Source organism: Lipotes vexillifer, unplaced genomic scaffold (assembly GCF_000442215.2).
Source record: "Lipotes vexillifer unplaced genomic scaffold, Lipotes_vexillifer_v1.1 scaffold71, whole genome shotgun sequence".
Lineage (NCBI taxonomy): Eukaryota > Metazoa > Chordata > Mammalia > Artiodactyla > Lipotidae > Lipotes > Lipotes vexillifer.
The window spans coordinates 5915666-5929478 of NW_006793703.1; the positions used below are offsets into that span (position 1 = coordinate 5915666).

At 45.6% G+C, this 13813-nt stretch overlaps 1 protein-coding gene across 1 annotated transcript in view; it reads right to left on the bottom strand.

Moving 5' to 3' along the window:
• The window catches only part of PARP12 (poly(ADP-ribose) polymerase family member 12), a 46821-nt gene that overhangs the window by 2780 nt on the left and 30228 nt on the right, over positions 1–13813 (bottom strand). Inside the window, exons 7-11 of the mRNA XM_007466615.1 lie at positions 12274–12415; positions 9281–9377; positions 3016–3088; positions 1148–1278; positions 122–273 (exon numbers count right to left, since the gene is read on the bottom strand). Coding sequence (XP_007466677.1) covers positions 122–273; positions 1148–1278; positions 3016–3088; positions 9281–9377; positions 12274–12415 — 595 coding nt within the window. The remainder of the gene's footprint in view (positions 1–121; positions 274–1147; positions 1279–3015; positions 3089–9280; positions 9378–12273; positions 12416–13813) is intronic.

Below are 13813 nucleotides of genomic sequence, written 5' to 3' on the forward strand. Positions count from 1 at the left end.
CCGCTGGTTCAGCTCATGCTGGTTCCCCCCACGCCCTCCATCAACTTGCTTTAAAGTGGTTTCCGAGCCCTGGACAGCAAGGCAAAGAGGGTTCTGCCAGCAGAGGCCGCCTCGCACTTACCCTTGCCGTAGGAAGTCCCATGAAGACCACTGACCCGCCAGTCAAAGTTCTGCTGGCAGATGGCGTCAACGAAATCGGTGCTGGTGCCGTGGAACAGCTGCCTCTCATCCACTGTCTTCCCGCCATTTCTCTTCTGCATCTGCTCCTTCTGCCTAGAATCACGGGAGTGAACGTGTGCTGGCGGCAGAGAATGCCTGCCACCAAACACAGGCCACCCGGCCCAAGAAACACATTTTATTAGATGTGTCATGAGACCAGGAGCCACAGGTCCATGAGACTCCAGCCATGGGCCAGGGGCCAGAAAAGGCAAGAGCAGGGCCTGGGTGAGAGCAGAGGGAAGCCTTCCCTCCAGGGCTCCAGGCCTGCGTTGCTCCACGAACCCCCAAAGCAGACAGACCAGCCCTTGGAAGGCAAGTGTGCTTCTTCCCACCACCCTGCTTCCGCCTGGAGCTCAGCCAGGGGAGCTGGAAGACGCTGGCTGGGGGTGGGAGGGGCCTCCTTCTCCCTCTCCTGTAAGTTACCTTGATCTCGTCACCGGGACCAGAGCTCATATTACACCTGCTCCAACCTCTTGTGCAGAAGGTCAGCAGGAGCCCAGGCCCACTGCGGTGACCTGCTGCGGGCTCCTCCCCACACAAACAAGTGCCTGAGAACATGCCAGTCCTCAGGCACAAGGAGGCCCCTGCTCTCTGGCTGCCAGGACAGCAGCTTTACACTCCCCAGGCTGTGGGTGGCTTATTCGGACCCATCACCTGTTGGTCTTCAGGGAGGCCGAGGGCACTAGTGCAGGAGCCAGCTCTGTCCCTAGGGAAGCCACAGCCCCCCATCTCCCTGGAGGAACATGCCAGCACTGAGCTTGTACGGATGAGGAGTTGGACAGGAGAGGGAAACAGCTCCTGATCCCAGCAGCACTGGACAAACAGAGGCTGCTTTCTTGGATTGTCCCTACAGCCCGGGGCATGTCTGGTAAGCAGCTGGCTGAGGGGACAGAGGCACCAGCCCACCAAGAGTGAGCCCCCAACGCACCACTGGTAGACTTCCCAGAGGGCCACGTTCTGGACCCGCTCAATCTTCTGAATGTAGTAGAGAGGCATCGTATGGGTGAAGAGTTTCCAGATCTTTCGAAACTCCTCTGAGGACGAAGGGAGGGCGATCCTCTGTAAGGGGCAAATATTTTTACCCTGTTATCATCAAAGCGTAGAATATACATCTCTTCCCAAGGCTGCTCATGAAATGCCAGAACCACAGGCAAACCCAGACGGCGTCTACCACGCTCCCCTTTACTTCAAGGGGCAGTCTCTCCAGGCTCCGGATGCATGCTATTTGTGGTCACTTCTCTCCTCTCCACTGTGAAGCCAGCCTAGAGGACAGGCAGGCAATGCTATGTGAGCCCCACCCTGGCTGCCCCCAGCACAACCCTGCTCTTCTGAGCCCACACAGGGCCGACTACAGAGTCAACAAGACCACGGAGCTGGTGCCAACAGATGTGGAACACACACATTTGGCAGAGAGGGGGCAAACCCTGCCACAGGCAGCAATGCTACGTGAGCCCCACACACGGCGAGCGCGGAGCGAGAGGCCAGGCCGGCAGACAGCACACAGCAGCCCAGGAGCTCAGCAAGACCCACGGGCGCCCCTCCCTCCCAGCTGAGCCCGCACTTCCCTTAGCGTCTGGCTCTGGGAAGCAACACTCCTGATGAGCCCAGAGGGGCCCCTGACTCTGTAGCCTGGACCCCAAGCAGCCTCCCTGTTCCCAGCTCCACGAGGCTTGGCCCAGTGACAGCCTGACCCGGGATCACCGTCCTCCCCCACCGAGTGCAGCCGTATAATAACCACCTCACCCCGCAAAGACCCTAAATGATCAGGACTCTGTGTAAACATCCATGGGTCTCTGCAACCCCAAATCTGACTTTAGTTTCCTTGCTCCCATCTCACTAGATGCCATCAAACCCTCTCCCTCAAGCCCTGCCCTCCCAGCCTGGAGCCTGGCAAGGACTCCCGCACCTATCATGGCCCACAGCTCGGCCCCCTGACCAGGACACTCCACAGCTCGGCTCTGACCTCCCTCTCCTGTCCCCCAGCCCCCGCCTATGCACGCCCTCCACCCGAGACACTCTGTGTCCTGACTTAGGTTCCTTCCCCAGCCAGTTCCCATCAACTGGAGTGTCCTTCCCCACCCTCTGCCTGTGTAAGCGCCAGCCATCATTAGGTGTGGACCCGGCGACACCTTCCTTGATCCCTGAAATACAGTCATCTGGTCCCCTGATGGCCGAGTACTGTGTCTGAAAGTTGCCCAGCCCTCCACACGTCCTGCCAGGGCTGCTGGCGTCTGGGTGTATTTGTGCGACTCCCAGGCACATGTTGGAAAAACCAGTCTGCACGGTGCCTGCCAGGTCAGAGGCCAGTCAGGGTGCTCCAGGTACATGGGGCATCATCAGACACCGGCCTGAGCTCTCTACTCAACTCAGCGTGGCGCCCACTGCAACTCGCTGAATAGACTGTTCCTTCTCTCATCTTCTAGTAAGTTCCTAGCACCTCCCAACAGCAACTCCCCTTCTAGATGGTCCTCATCACACCAAACCTTCTGCTGGCTTCTTTCCCTTTTCTTGCTTAGTAAAACTTTTATTAGCTAAGCAGCTCTTAAGCTCCTTATTTATGCCCTTCCTAGAAAATTTCCAGTTAGTCATCCTCCCTCCACCATACATCCTCTCCCCTCGAGCCATGGCCACGTCCTGGGTAGTCATCTAGCCCGTAAAATGTAAAATCCCCAAGATCTGAAAGAAACCAAACCTCGCACACACCTCTCAGTGGCGGAGGACACAGCGTGGTCCACTCACACTCACCTGTGTCTAAGGACACCTCCTCCCCAGCCTGGGGCAGTGCCAGTCTCATACCTTAAAGCCGGTGTCCGACAGGGCCAAGTGGTCCCAATGCTCAGGGATGCTCTTTAGGCCTTGGGAACTGACGCTGTTACAAAATGTAAAGAGAAACACTTAGTTTGTTCTTAGACATAAGTAGGTTTCCCAGAGGTGCCTCCAGCAGCCGAGGCCATCAGTCTTGAGCGTCAGCATATGCTTCTGTAAAAGCAGGGAGGAGGCGAGGAAGCACATAACCACACTCTTCACCACGTAACAGCACTTCTATCCTTGCCGATGTGGTCAAAACCAAAACCAAACCCAAAATCAATCAGGCACGAGGGATCCATTTCTCACCTGCATCCCAACTCCAACACATATAAGGGACAAAGCATATGACTAAAGCAGCACACCCAAACCTTCATCCGTGATTCTGAAATTCAAAGAGCCCTGAAACTTTCATTAAAAACAGCCTCAATGGGACTGCCCTGGTGACACAGTGGTTAAGAATCGGGCTGCCAATGCAGGGGACACAGGTTCGAGCCCTGGTCCGGGAAGATTGCACATGCCGCGGAGCAACTAAGCCCGTGCGCCACAACTACTGAGCCTGCGTTCTAGAGCCCACGAGCCACAACTACTGAAGCCCGCGTGCCACAACTACTGAGCCCGCATGCCACAACTACTGAAGCCTGTGTGCCTAGAGCCTATGCTCCACGACAAGAGAAGCCAGCACAATGAGAAGCCTGCACACCTCAACAAAGAGTAGTCCTGCTCGCCGCAACTAGAGAAAGCCCGCGCACAGCGAAGACCCAATGCAGGCAAAAATAAATAAAATAAAAAATAAATTAAAAATGCTGTGAATTCAGAACACAATGATAAAAAAATTTTAAAAACCCAACAGCCTCAATGAAACTAACACAATCTTGTAAATCAACTATACTCCAATAAAAAACAAATTAATTTTAAAAAACAGCCTCAATGACGTATAATTGGCAAATAAAACAGTTTTTAAAACATAAAATTGATGTCAAAATTCACTTGGCAGTAGAAATTTGACTTGAACTGCTAAGAGGCTACTTGTGGTCTATATATATATTTCCTTCTTAAAGTGACTGCATATTTTTACTGCAAAAAAATATTAGCATGTTTAATTGCATGTGTCACATAATAGAAAGCAGCACATGCTCTTTCTAAAAATGAAATAAAAACCCATTTCTAAAAAACAGATGGCCCAAAGGATTTAGAAATAAGGACTGTGAAACTCTAACTCCAAATCATTCCTATTCAGTTTCAGAATGCTGTTCTTCCTACAACAGATCTACCTTCTGTTTCTGCTGGCATGAGACGTGTACCTTCATCCTAAGCCTCAAAGAACTCCCACAAATAACTTTCCTAGGAAAATGGCACAGTTTAAAAATAACTAAAAAAAAGGTCCCACAAGGAAGAATCAACCAGAAACAGACCCATGAAGACTGAAGATGCTGAAATTACCAGGCAGATTATAAAACAACTATTCTTTCTATGTTTAAAGAAATAAAAGACAAACTTTAAAACGTATGCAAGGTGAAGTAAGTCAGAAAAAGAAAAACAAATACTGTATGTTAACACATATATATGGAATCTAAAAAAAAAAGAAAAAAAGAATGGTACTGATGAATCTAGTGGCAGGGCAGGAATAAAGATGTAGACATAGAGAATGGACTTGAGGACATGGGGGAGGAGGGGGAAGCTGGGGTGAAGTGAAAGTAGCATCAATATACCTACACTACCGAATGTAAAATAATTAGCTAGTGGGAAGCAGCAGCACAGCACAGGAAGATCAGCTCAGTGCTTTGCGATGACCTAGAGACATGGGATAGGGAGGGTGGGAGGGAGCCTCAACAGGGAGGGGTTATGGGGACACATGTATGCATTATGACTGATTCACTTCATTGCACAACAGAAACTAACGCAGTATTGTGAAGCAATTATATTCCAATAAAGATCTACCTAAAAAAATCATATGCAAGGAACAGAAAACTGTAAAAAGACCTGGAGCGTCTGAAAAGAAAAAAAACAAACAGAACTTGTAGAAATGGAAATACGATCCCTGAAGAAGTTCAACGGACAGGCTTTACTAGCAGATGAAATGACCTAAAGAGAGGGTGAGCGAGCTGAAAGGCAGGGGCAGTGCAATTATCCAGAATGTGGCGCAGAGCAGGAAGGGGACAAACAAGGCAGGGAAGAAGCCAAGACACAGAGAGCAGAGTGAAAAGGCCTGAACCTGGTCAGAGCCAAACTGAATCTCCAAAAAGAGAGTAGCTAGAACAGCATGGAGGCAATTTTCAAATAGAACTAATGAGACATACCAACCTACAGACTTAAGAAGCAGAAAGGACCTCAAACAGGACAAATAAAAACACATACCCAGACACACCATAGTGAGAGTGCATAATACAAAGACAAACAGAAAATCTTAAAAGCAGCCAGAAGGGGAAAAAAAGTGATTCTGGAAGAAAGCATCAGTTAGACCAACAGCTGATTTCTCAAAAGCAGCAATGGAAACCAAAGCACAGTGGAGTGATATCTTCAATGTTTCAAGAGAAAATAACAAGTAAAATGTCTACACCCAGTGAAAATATCCCTAAGATTGAGGGCAAAATAAGGATGTATTCAGGCAAAGAAAAGCAGACTTTTTTCCCAACAGATCTTCATCTAAGGAAATTTGAAAAGACAGAGAAAATGGTATAAGTGGGAGTAAATTTAATGAAACAGTCATAATGTAAAAAAGCAGTGTCTCATGAAGTTAAAAAATAGCAAGTCCAGAGGAAGGTAAATGGAATAAAGTATATGAAGGATCTTGTGTCAGCTGGTAGGACAGCAAGGATACTGACTGACTTATACCTAAGTGAAAAACTCATGTTGTAATTTCTAGAGTGGCCTTAAAAAAAAAAAAACAGTAATAGAGTGTACAACTTCCAAACTAGTAGAGAGGAATAAATTAAATGACAAAATATATCAAAAAAAGGGAGGAAAAAAATAAGACAATCATATGAAAAAAACTTCATGGAGGATGAAAGGACAGTCATGAATAAACCAGATACCTGATGTGTAAATGCCATTTCAATCCTTAAACTTCTGAATATGGAGATCATATTCTGTGACCCGATTAAGTATGTAAACAGACAATTTGTTTCTAAAAGTGACCCACACAAGAGTCCCAGATGGCCACAGAGGCCCAAGCACACTTGCTTGCTGGAGTCATGACCACCAGCTACCGTCACACAAGTTAGAGGGAAGCACGACGCACTTCACTGCACCAATGTGTGTGACATAGCAGGGGGATCCTGAATCCCTCGTATCTTACTCTGAATTTAACCAAAATAACCACTCTTATTTCTGACATGTGGTGTCTGCCATGGTCCCCTGAAAACTAAGTAGAGTGACAACAAAAGAGATCCAGTCTCAGAAAGGAGACAGATAAGTTTTTCTAAACTGCATCTAGGGTAGGCTCTGGATAGGGAGAGACTAAAACATGACGTCCAGAAGTAGGATGACTCATAGTTAACCAAAACTAAATCCAGAAGCAATTCACAGGAGAGACTGAAACATTTAACTAACTAAATAATAAATATTTCTGCATGGTGAAATACATCATAGACAAAGCCAAAAGGCAAACAACAAACAAAGAAAACACATTGCAATTTATATAACAAACCGAGGGCTGATCTCCCCATTAGATAGAAGACTCTTAATGTTTAAGAAAAATACCAAAATGTTGAGAGAAGAATGGACGAAAAGACAAACAGTCCACTGAAAAAGAAAGGCAAATGGCCCTTACATGTAGGAAAAAATATTAAACCTCATTCATAAGAGGAAGTACATTAAATACACTGAAACACCCTTTCCCACCTATGAGAACAGCGAAAATCCAAGAGCTTGATGACTCGCTCTGTTGGCAAGGGGGAGGGAAGCAGGCACCTCACACCTTCTGGGGTGAGTGCATTAACGGTTCCACCCCACAGAGAGGAACTTGCATTTACCTTCTAGGACTCTAACCTGAGGACCCACCTCCACAAATATGAAATAGCATATACACCAGACATCCTTTGTGGTATCATACTTGTAACAGCAAAAGACTGAAAAAGGGCAAAACATCCCTCGAAAGGGGACAGATTAAACTATGGTACATGCAAATGATGGAGAACTGTGAAGACAGAAACAGAATTTAGAAGACTTCAATGAACTGAAAGGGAGTAATTTTATTTTTCAATATTTGTATATACTGTGAAATCATCACAACAAATCTAGTAATGATCTATTTTTAAGTGAAAAACAAAAGGTACAGAATAGTATATATAGAATGTTACCTTTTATGCAAGAAAAAGAAAATAAGATACTTTTATATATATGCATTTGCTCATTTTTGCAAAAATAAACACAGAAAGATAAACCAGAAACTGATGAAAATGTTTGCCCATCATAGGAACAGTGTGGAGATAACAGTGAGAATACTGACTGCTGAGTGTATCTTTTCATATAGTTTTGACTTTTAAATCATGTTTTACACATAGCCAAAAATAAATTTTAGTAAGAAAGGGAGGAAGGAAGGCACACTTGGCTTCGAAGGAAACAGGGAGCGGAAACCCCAGGAGGTTACTTTGTTAGACTCACAGGTACTCTATTTGCTTGGATTGATAATACCTTTTCCCTCTAGCTTCTTTCAATGACCCTGCCATGCTCCACAAACACAACCACTGAAGTCCATCTGTGAAATCTTAAAAGAAGAAATAGAAACACTGTAAGTTCTCTGTGAAACAGAAACGAGCCAGATTTCTCCGGCTGATGGAAGATGCAGTCCACTAACAGCAGCGCTGGCTACAGCTCTGGCTACAGTCCCGGCTTGCTGTCACACACCCAGACTAATGGGCACCATGGTACCTCTCACCATCCAGGCCAGTAACTGGCCGTGGGGATTGGAGAGAACTGACCCCTCCCCCAGCTCCAATCCTAGCACACTTGCCTCAAGCCTAAAACTACTGATTCAGAGGGGTCTAATCAGTTTGCAAAGTTCACAGATTTGCCCGTCAGCTGCAGGAGGGCCCTGCCTGCTCCTAAATGCGTAGAAGGCCAGGCACTACCCTGTGGCTTCTGGCAGCCTGTGACATAAGGGATCCCACCCTGGGGATGAAGTTGGCCCATTAGTGCCTGCAGCACCTGTTTTTGGTATTCCATGATATCCAAGTACTAAAATAATGGGGTTTTATTGGTGTAATTTTTGGTGTATTTCAACATTTACAAAAATTCAGGTCTGTGACTCAATTATTCACTTGAAAAGACAAGCTGATGAGCTGGCTTCAAGTCTAGAGTGTCTAGCAGATCACAACAAGCAGCCCTATAGTTATATATCACAAAGCCTCTACCCACAAGGATAATTCTTTCTCTGTTTCAAAGCCGTTCCAACTAGTGGAATATGCATGTCAGTAGTCAAACTGCTACAGGTGACTCTACACTGGAATTGCCATTCATACATGACACAACTGGAGGAAAAAGAGGAACTTAAAATCCTTTGTTAGAAACAAAAACCACAGTTCGCTACCAGCGGAAAAAACCTGACTAACAAACATACACACAAATGAACAGAAAAACCCCAAGAGCTGTTTAAAAAGATTTCCTGCAAGTTATAAAACAAGAGATATAATCACTTGAAGATGGAAACAGAAAATATCAGGAGTTAGATTATTACTATTTCCTCACCATTCTCTAAGTTAGTCTAAACTAAGAAAGAACTTTTTGGCTTCTGGAAAAATCTGCACAAGAATACCTGATGTCTCAGTAACATCACTGGCAAACTTAAAGATAAAACATCTAATTAAGTGATTTTTCTGGTGTCTTTTTCCTTTATTTTATGTTGTGTTTGGCTTATCATTTAATGCTTTGTTAACTGCATCTGCATCATCATTAAAATGATTATACACCAAACATTTACTTTTTATAAATTCATGTTGTATTTTATAGCTTTATAATACATGCTACTATGTTTTCATTTGAATGTGGTAAATATACACTGATTTTTCTGTTTCATGAAGCCTCAACCTTCTTACAGATCACTCAAATGAACAGCAGCACTTTGGTATTAAGTGAAGGAAAGTACAAATACACTCAGAGGAGGGCCAGGCACAGGAAACAGAGACAGAGAGTGCCAGGGCATAAGTCTGCAAGCCAGCTAACCCTCTTAATGCTATAGCTAGTCTGAGTAGGTTTTGTACCTGCAGCAGAGCACGCAACAACTGATACACACACAAGTTCCCCAAATGCCACCTACCAGGTCTGCTTCAGCTTCACATCCTGGGGAGATACGAATTTGGGTCTCCGGCAAACCCTTCTAACTGTGCCATAGACCAGGTTTTTCTGAACGAAGGCTGGGAGAAACAAACAAACAAACAAACACATATACACATATGGGATAGCAATGTTTTATAAACACAAATTAAATGGGTTGGAAAGCTAATCCAAATGTAAAGCTCACAATCAGTCTGTTAAAAAAAATAAGGCAATTTTACACATTTCAAATATTCAAAAAGAAAACAGGTATCTGTAGGAGACTGGGTTTAATGAATAGATGAATGATTAGTAATTGACATATCAATTATACATGAGTGCTTTTAAATTGTTCCTTCAAATCTTGTTTAAACTATTATTTTGCTCAGCAATTTTTCCCAGCTTGGATATAAAAAAGCTTCAGCCCAGGCTGAGACCAATTTACCACATCTTGAGCCAGTGGAATTTAGAGTTAATATAATAATTTTACTCTTATGAGTTTTTTTTCTTACTTTGACTAAACTTACCCTACAGAAATACTTCTCAACTTTTTAAAAACTGGACTGTCTTTAATAAATGAAATCCTTGCCCCATGCCCAAGATTCTCAGATTCCTCCTGAGGGCAGAAGTGGGGGGACAGGGGAACTATCTTTCATGTTGAAAAATCACAATACCTCTAAGTTAGACTACATGTCCCAACCCACCAGGAGAACTCTGTCAAGTCTTATTTTCTGCAGTAGAGTACAATTTTCTTTCACTTGAAAAACGAACTCACCCTACTGCATTTCAGCATACACCCAGTGATCACCTAGGCGTGTGTCCCTCTTGCCACAGCCCACATGGTCATCACAATGGGCACTCCTGGGGGGTCCCCACATTCTAATAGGGAGCCCATATAATCCAGAGATGGCTACCACAACCCCTTCAGTTACCCATCACTCAACCTCCCACCAAATACTCTGCTAATTAGCTTAAACAGGCTTTTTATTGGTCTGTTGACTAACACTGCAATGAACCCCAAATGAGCTTTTACTGGTGAAATGAAAAGGTATTCAAGATAAGTGAACTGGATAAATATAAGCGAGACCCATTCCCCACCGTCCCCTAGACAGGGTAAACATGAGGCCTTCTCCCTAATTTGCCCTTAAAGAGGATACACTAGGCGAAGTCCCTAAACAAGCCCTGATCTTGGGGATTCTGCCCAACTGATACCAGCTAACAGACATCAGAATTCTGCCTCTGGAGTCTTGGCATTTGCCTTGAGTGACTGTTTCACGACAGGGGTCTAAAAGGCAGAGCCAAGTCTTCCCTGATCCTACAGAACGAGTCAGTTGTGCGTGTTTCTTAAACGTCCCTGCTTCCTCATAAATATTTAGTTAATAAATGTGAGTGGCAGGTTGCGGTCTGAGACTTGCTTTCACTCTACCTAATAGTCAGGTTATGAAGGGAGAAGTTAACTCACCTCAAAGTACTTCTGTGGCTACTGTTATGTACCAACAAACAAACAAAAGAATTGTGCCCACCCAAGTGAGCTTGAGTGAGTCTGCAGCAAACATGCTTTTTCTTGCAGTCTGCAGTGAACTCAATGTGTGTGCTCTTCCCCACCCTCATCTTAACTGTTCTATCCCCTGGGGCTGCTGCCTATGTTGAGAATGATAAAGGCTGCATCTGACATTTCTGGTTGATCTATTTTGATATTGTCCAGATACTTTAAAGAAATACTTCAAACTACGGTCAGCAGCAGTCAGATGGGTGCTAGGTGTACAGACTTGTTCTTCAGGCCTGTCCTGACTTATTATTTCATGTATTTCTCACCATCCCCTTTAATGCACTTGTGTTTATCAGACTGTGGATTGCAAACCACCTCACATATGACTTGTGTTCCCCAGCTGACACTGCAGACTGTAAGCAGTTCTCGCTGTAGAGTAGAAGAAACTTTTAGGCTCTCTGTACAGGCACATTGAGAGGGCAGCAATTCTACTTTAAGTAAAACCACAAGTGCTACAAACCACAAGCAAAACCAACTGCCTAAAAGCAGTCAGATAGAGTGGATTTAGGATAATTCACCAAAAACACTTTGCTGCCCTCCAAACAGAAGGTCCACAAAAATAAAGAAAATAATAAACTATGCTTAAAGGAAGGCCCACTTAATTTTCTTGAAGAATGATGAAAACGCAAGGGATTCAGAGTTTAAAATGTGAATTTAAAGGCAAAACTGAACTGAACAGGGATGGACTGATAAATCTCTGTGAAAATGGCTTGAGAAGCCACAAAAAACCTGAAACTTAAAAAAAAAAAAAAAAAAAAACACAAATAAGCCACTGGAAGGCCTGACCAAAGGGTGTTTGGTCTGTTTCTGTCTATCTGCCTGTCTGTCAAGGCAACCAGAACAAGCCAAGGCCCAGACTCAGGATACCATGAGCAGAGCATCTGAAAATCTGCTTCCCAACAATTTTTAGTTGAATTGTGTGCCTACCACGTGTTTAGCCGGCCATCCATCTGTGCTGAAGGTGTCTACAGAAAGCAGAGCTGCACAGCAGAACCACTATGACAAGTGTCAGCGACCTAGACACAGGGATGCCCATGGCCTACAGGACAACCGTCACTGCCCACAGGCTGATGCTGCTTGTCCTCCACAAGGAGGGCTCCTGTCCCCTCCCATCCCCCCCCAGGCAGCTCCCCACCCATTCCGCTGGCGGGCCTCTATGCCCCCTTCCAGTCTGGCAGCACTTCAGGAGCAGGGACCACCCCATCCTTCTCTTTCCTGGCTCTCAATGTGTGTGCGGACTTTCTCCAGGGTTAAAATGGAAAAGGCAAAGCCAGCAGATGACCAGGCCCTGCTGGGTGAGTGCAGCGGGTCAGGAAGTATCTTTTTTCTTTTGGCCTGATCAAGCAGCTTGTGGGATCTCAGTTCCCCAACCAGGGATTGAACCCAGGCCACAGCAGTGAAAGTCAGGAATCCTAACCACTAGGCCACCAGGGAACTCCAGGAAGTACCTTTGAAGTCTAATTCGTATGTGTGCTTTCCTGCCTGGAACTTCAGAGCAGCAGCCTGGGGGTCAGACCCTGCGGCACAGTAGGCCAGGTAGGCCTTCTCCACGTCGCTGTTGCTGACGCTGGTCACAGGATGCTCCACGCCCTGTGAAGGCAAAGCCAGATACGAGGTGAAGGCAAGAAGAAGACAGACGCTGGGGGCCGTCTGCACCACCCACAGATGTGCCCACGGTGGTCGTTTGTGTCCTGGGGGAGGCAGAGGAGAGGAGCCGGGCACAGTGCGGAGGCAGGAGAGGGAGGCACAGGAAAGGAGCCGGCACAGCTGCCTTCTGAAAGCTGCTCAGGAAACGGAAGCCCATACACGAAGACCCCGCTAACCCGGACAATGCACGGCAGCGATGAGAGAGGGGGCATTCAATTGCTCATGACGGATGATACAACCCTTCAAAGGAAGGTGAAACGTCAATGGTGAATTCTCAAATGCTGCTTCACTGAGGGCCTGAGCGAGGCTACCTCCTCTGTCCCTTGTTCCCACCACCCTTTAATCAGAGTTCAGTTCTCCTTGCTGTTGTCTTTCTCTGGTCTCTTGCAGAGCTCTATTTTTTCAATTATCCATTTTGATCCCTCACCCTCTTTCCCATTAGCTACATGATATCAAAGATCTGGGAATGGACTTGAGTCTGAATTCTGGCTCTCGGATCTGTTTCCTCTAGAACCTCAGCACGTTATTGGAACCTCTCTGAACCTCAATGATCTCAACTCTGTGACAGGAATAACAACAGAATTTAAATCATACTCATGTCATTATAGAATAGGACCATCCCATCCTCAAAGACCTGGAAAAATGATTAAAATAAGGCACAGAGAGCCCTTAGCACAGTGCCTGGAACAAAAAGCAAAGGTGCCGCAGAAATAGAGGCAGATACCTGGGCATACAAGTCTGAAGTTTGGAGAGGAATCTGGTCTAGAGACAGAGATGCAGACATCACTCAAGATGGCCACCAATGTCAGAAGAGAGGGGGTTCAGGCTAGACCCCGGGAAACACCAACATTCACAAAGGAAAGTAGAAAAAAGAAGCCCATGAAGGAGACAGAGGAGGAGCAAACAAGGAGAGTGAGGCTCAAATGTGACATATGAAACATTTTTTCAATAAAATAAATAAGAACTTTTAAAATTTTAAATAAACAAATCAAACAAAACAAAAGCAAGCACACAGATACAGAGGACAGACTGGTGTTACCAAAGGGGAAACAAGGGAGGTGAGGAGAGGGTGAAATGGGTAAAGGAGGCCAACTGGTGACAGATGGAAAATAAACGTTTGGTGGTGAGCACGCTGCAATGTATGCAGAAGTCAAGATACATCGTTGCACACATGAAACTCATGTAATATTAGAAAACAATAAGTAACTGAATAATTAATTTAATCTAATTAAAGAAAGAAAGGAAAGGAAGGAGGGAGTCGGCAACAAGCTGGGTGGAGACTGGCAATGCCACAGGATTTGGCACCTGGGCCCTTTGCCAGCGGCTATGGCTGGGGGGGGC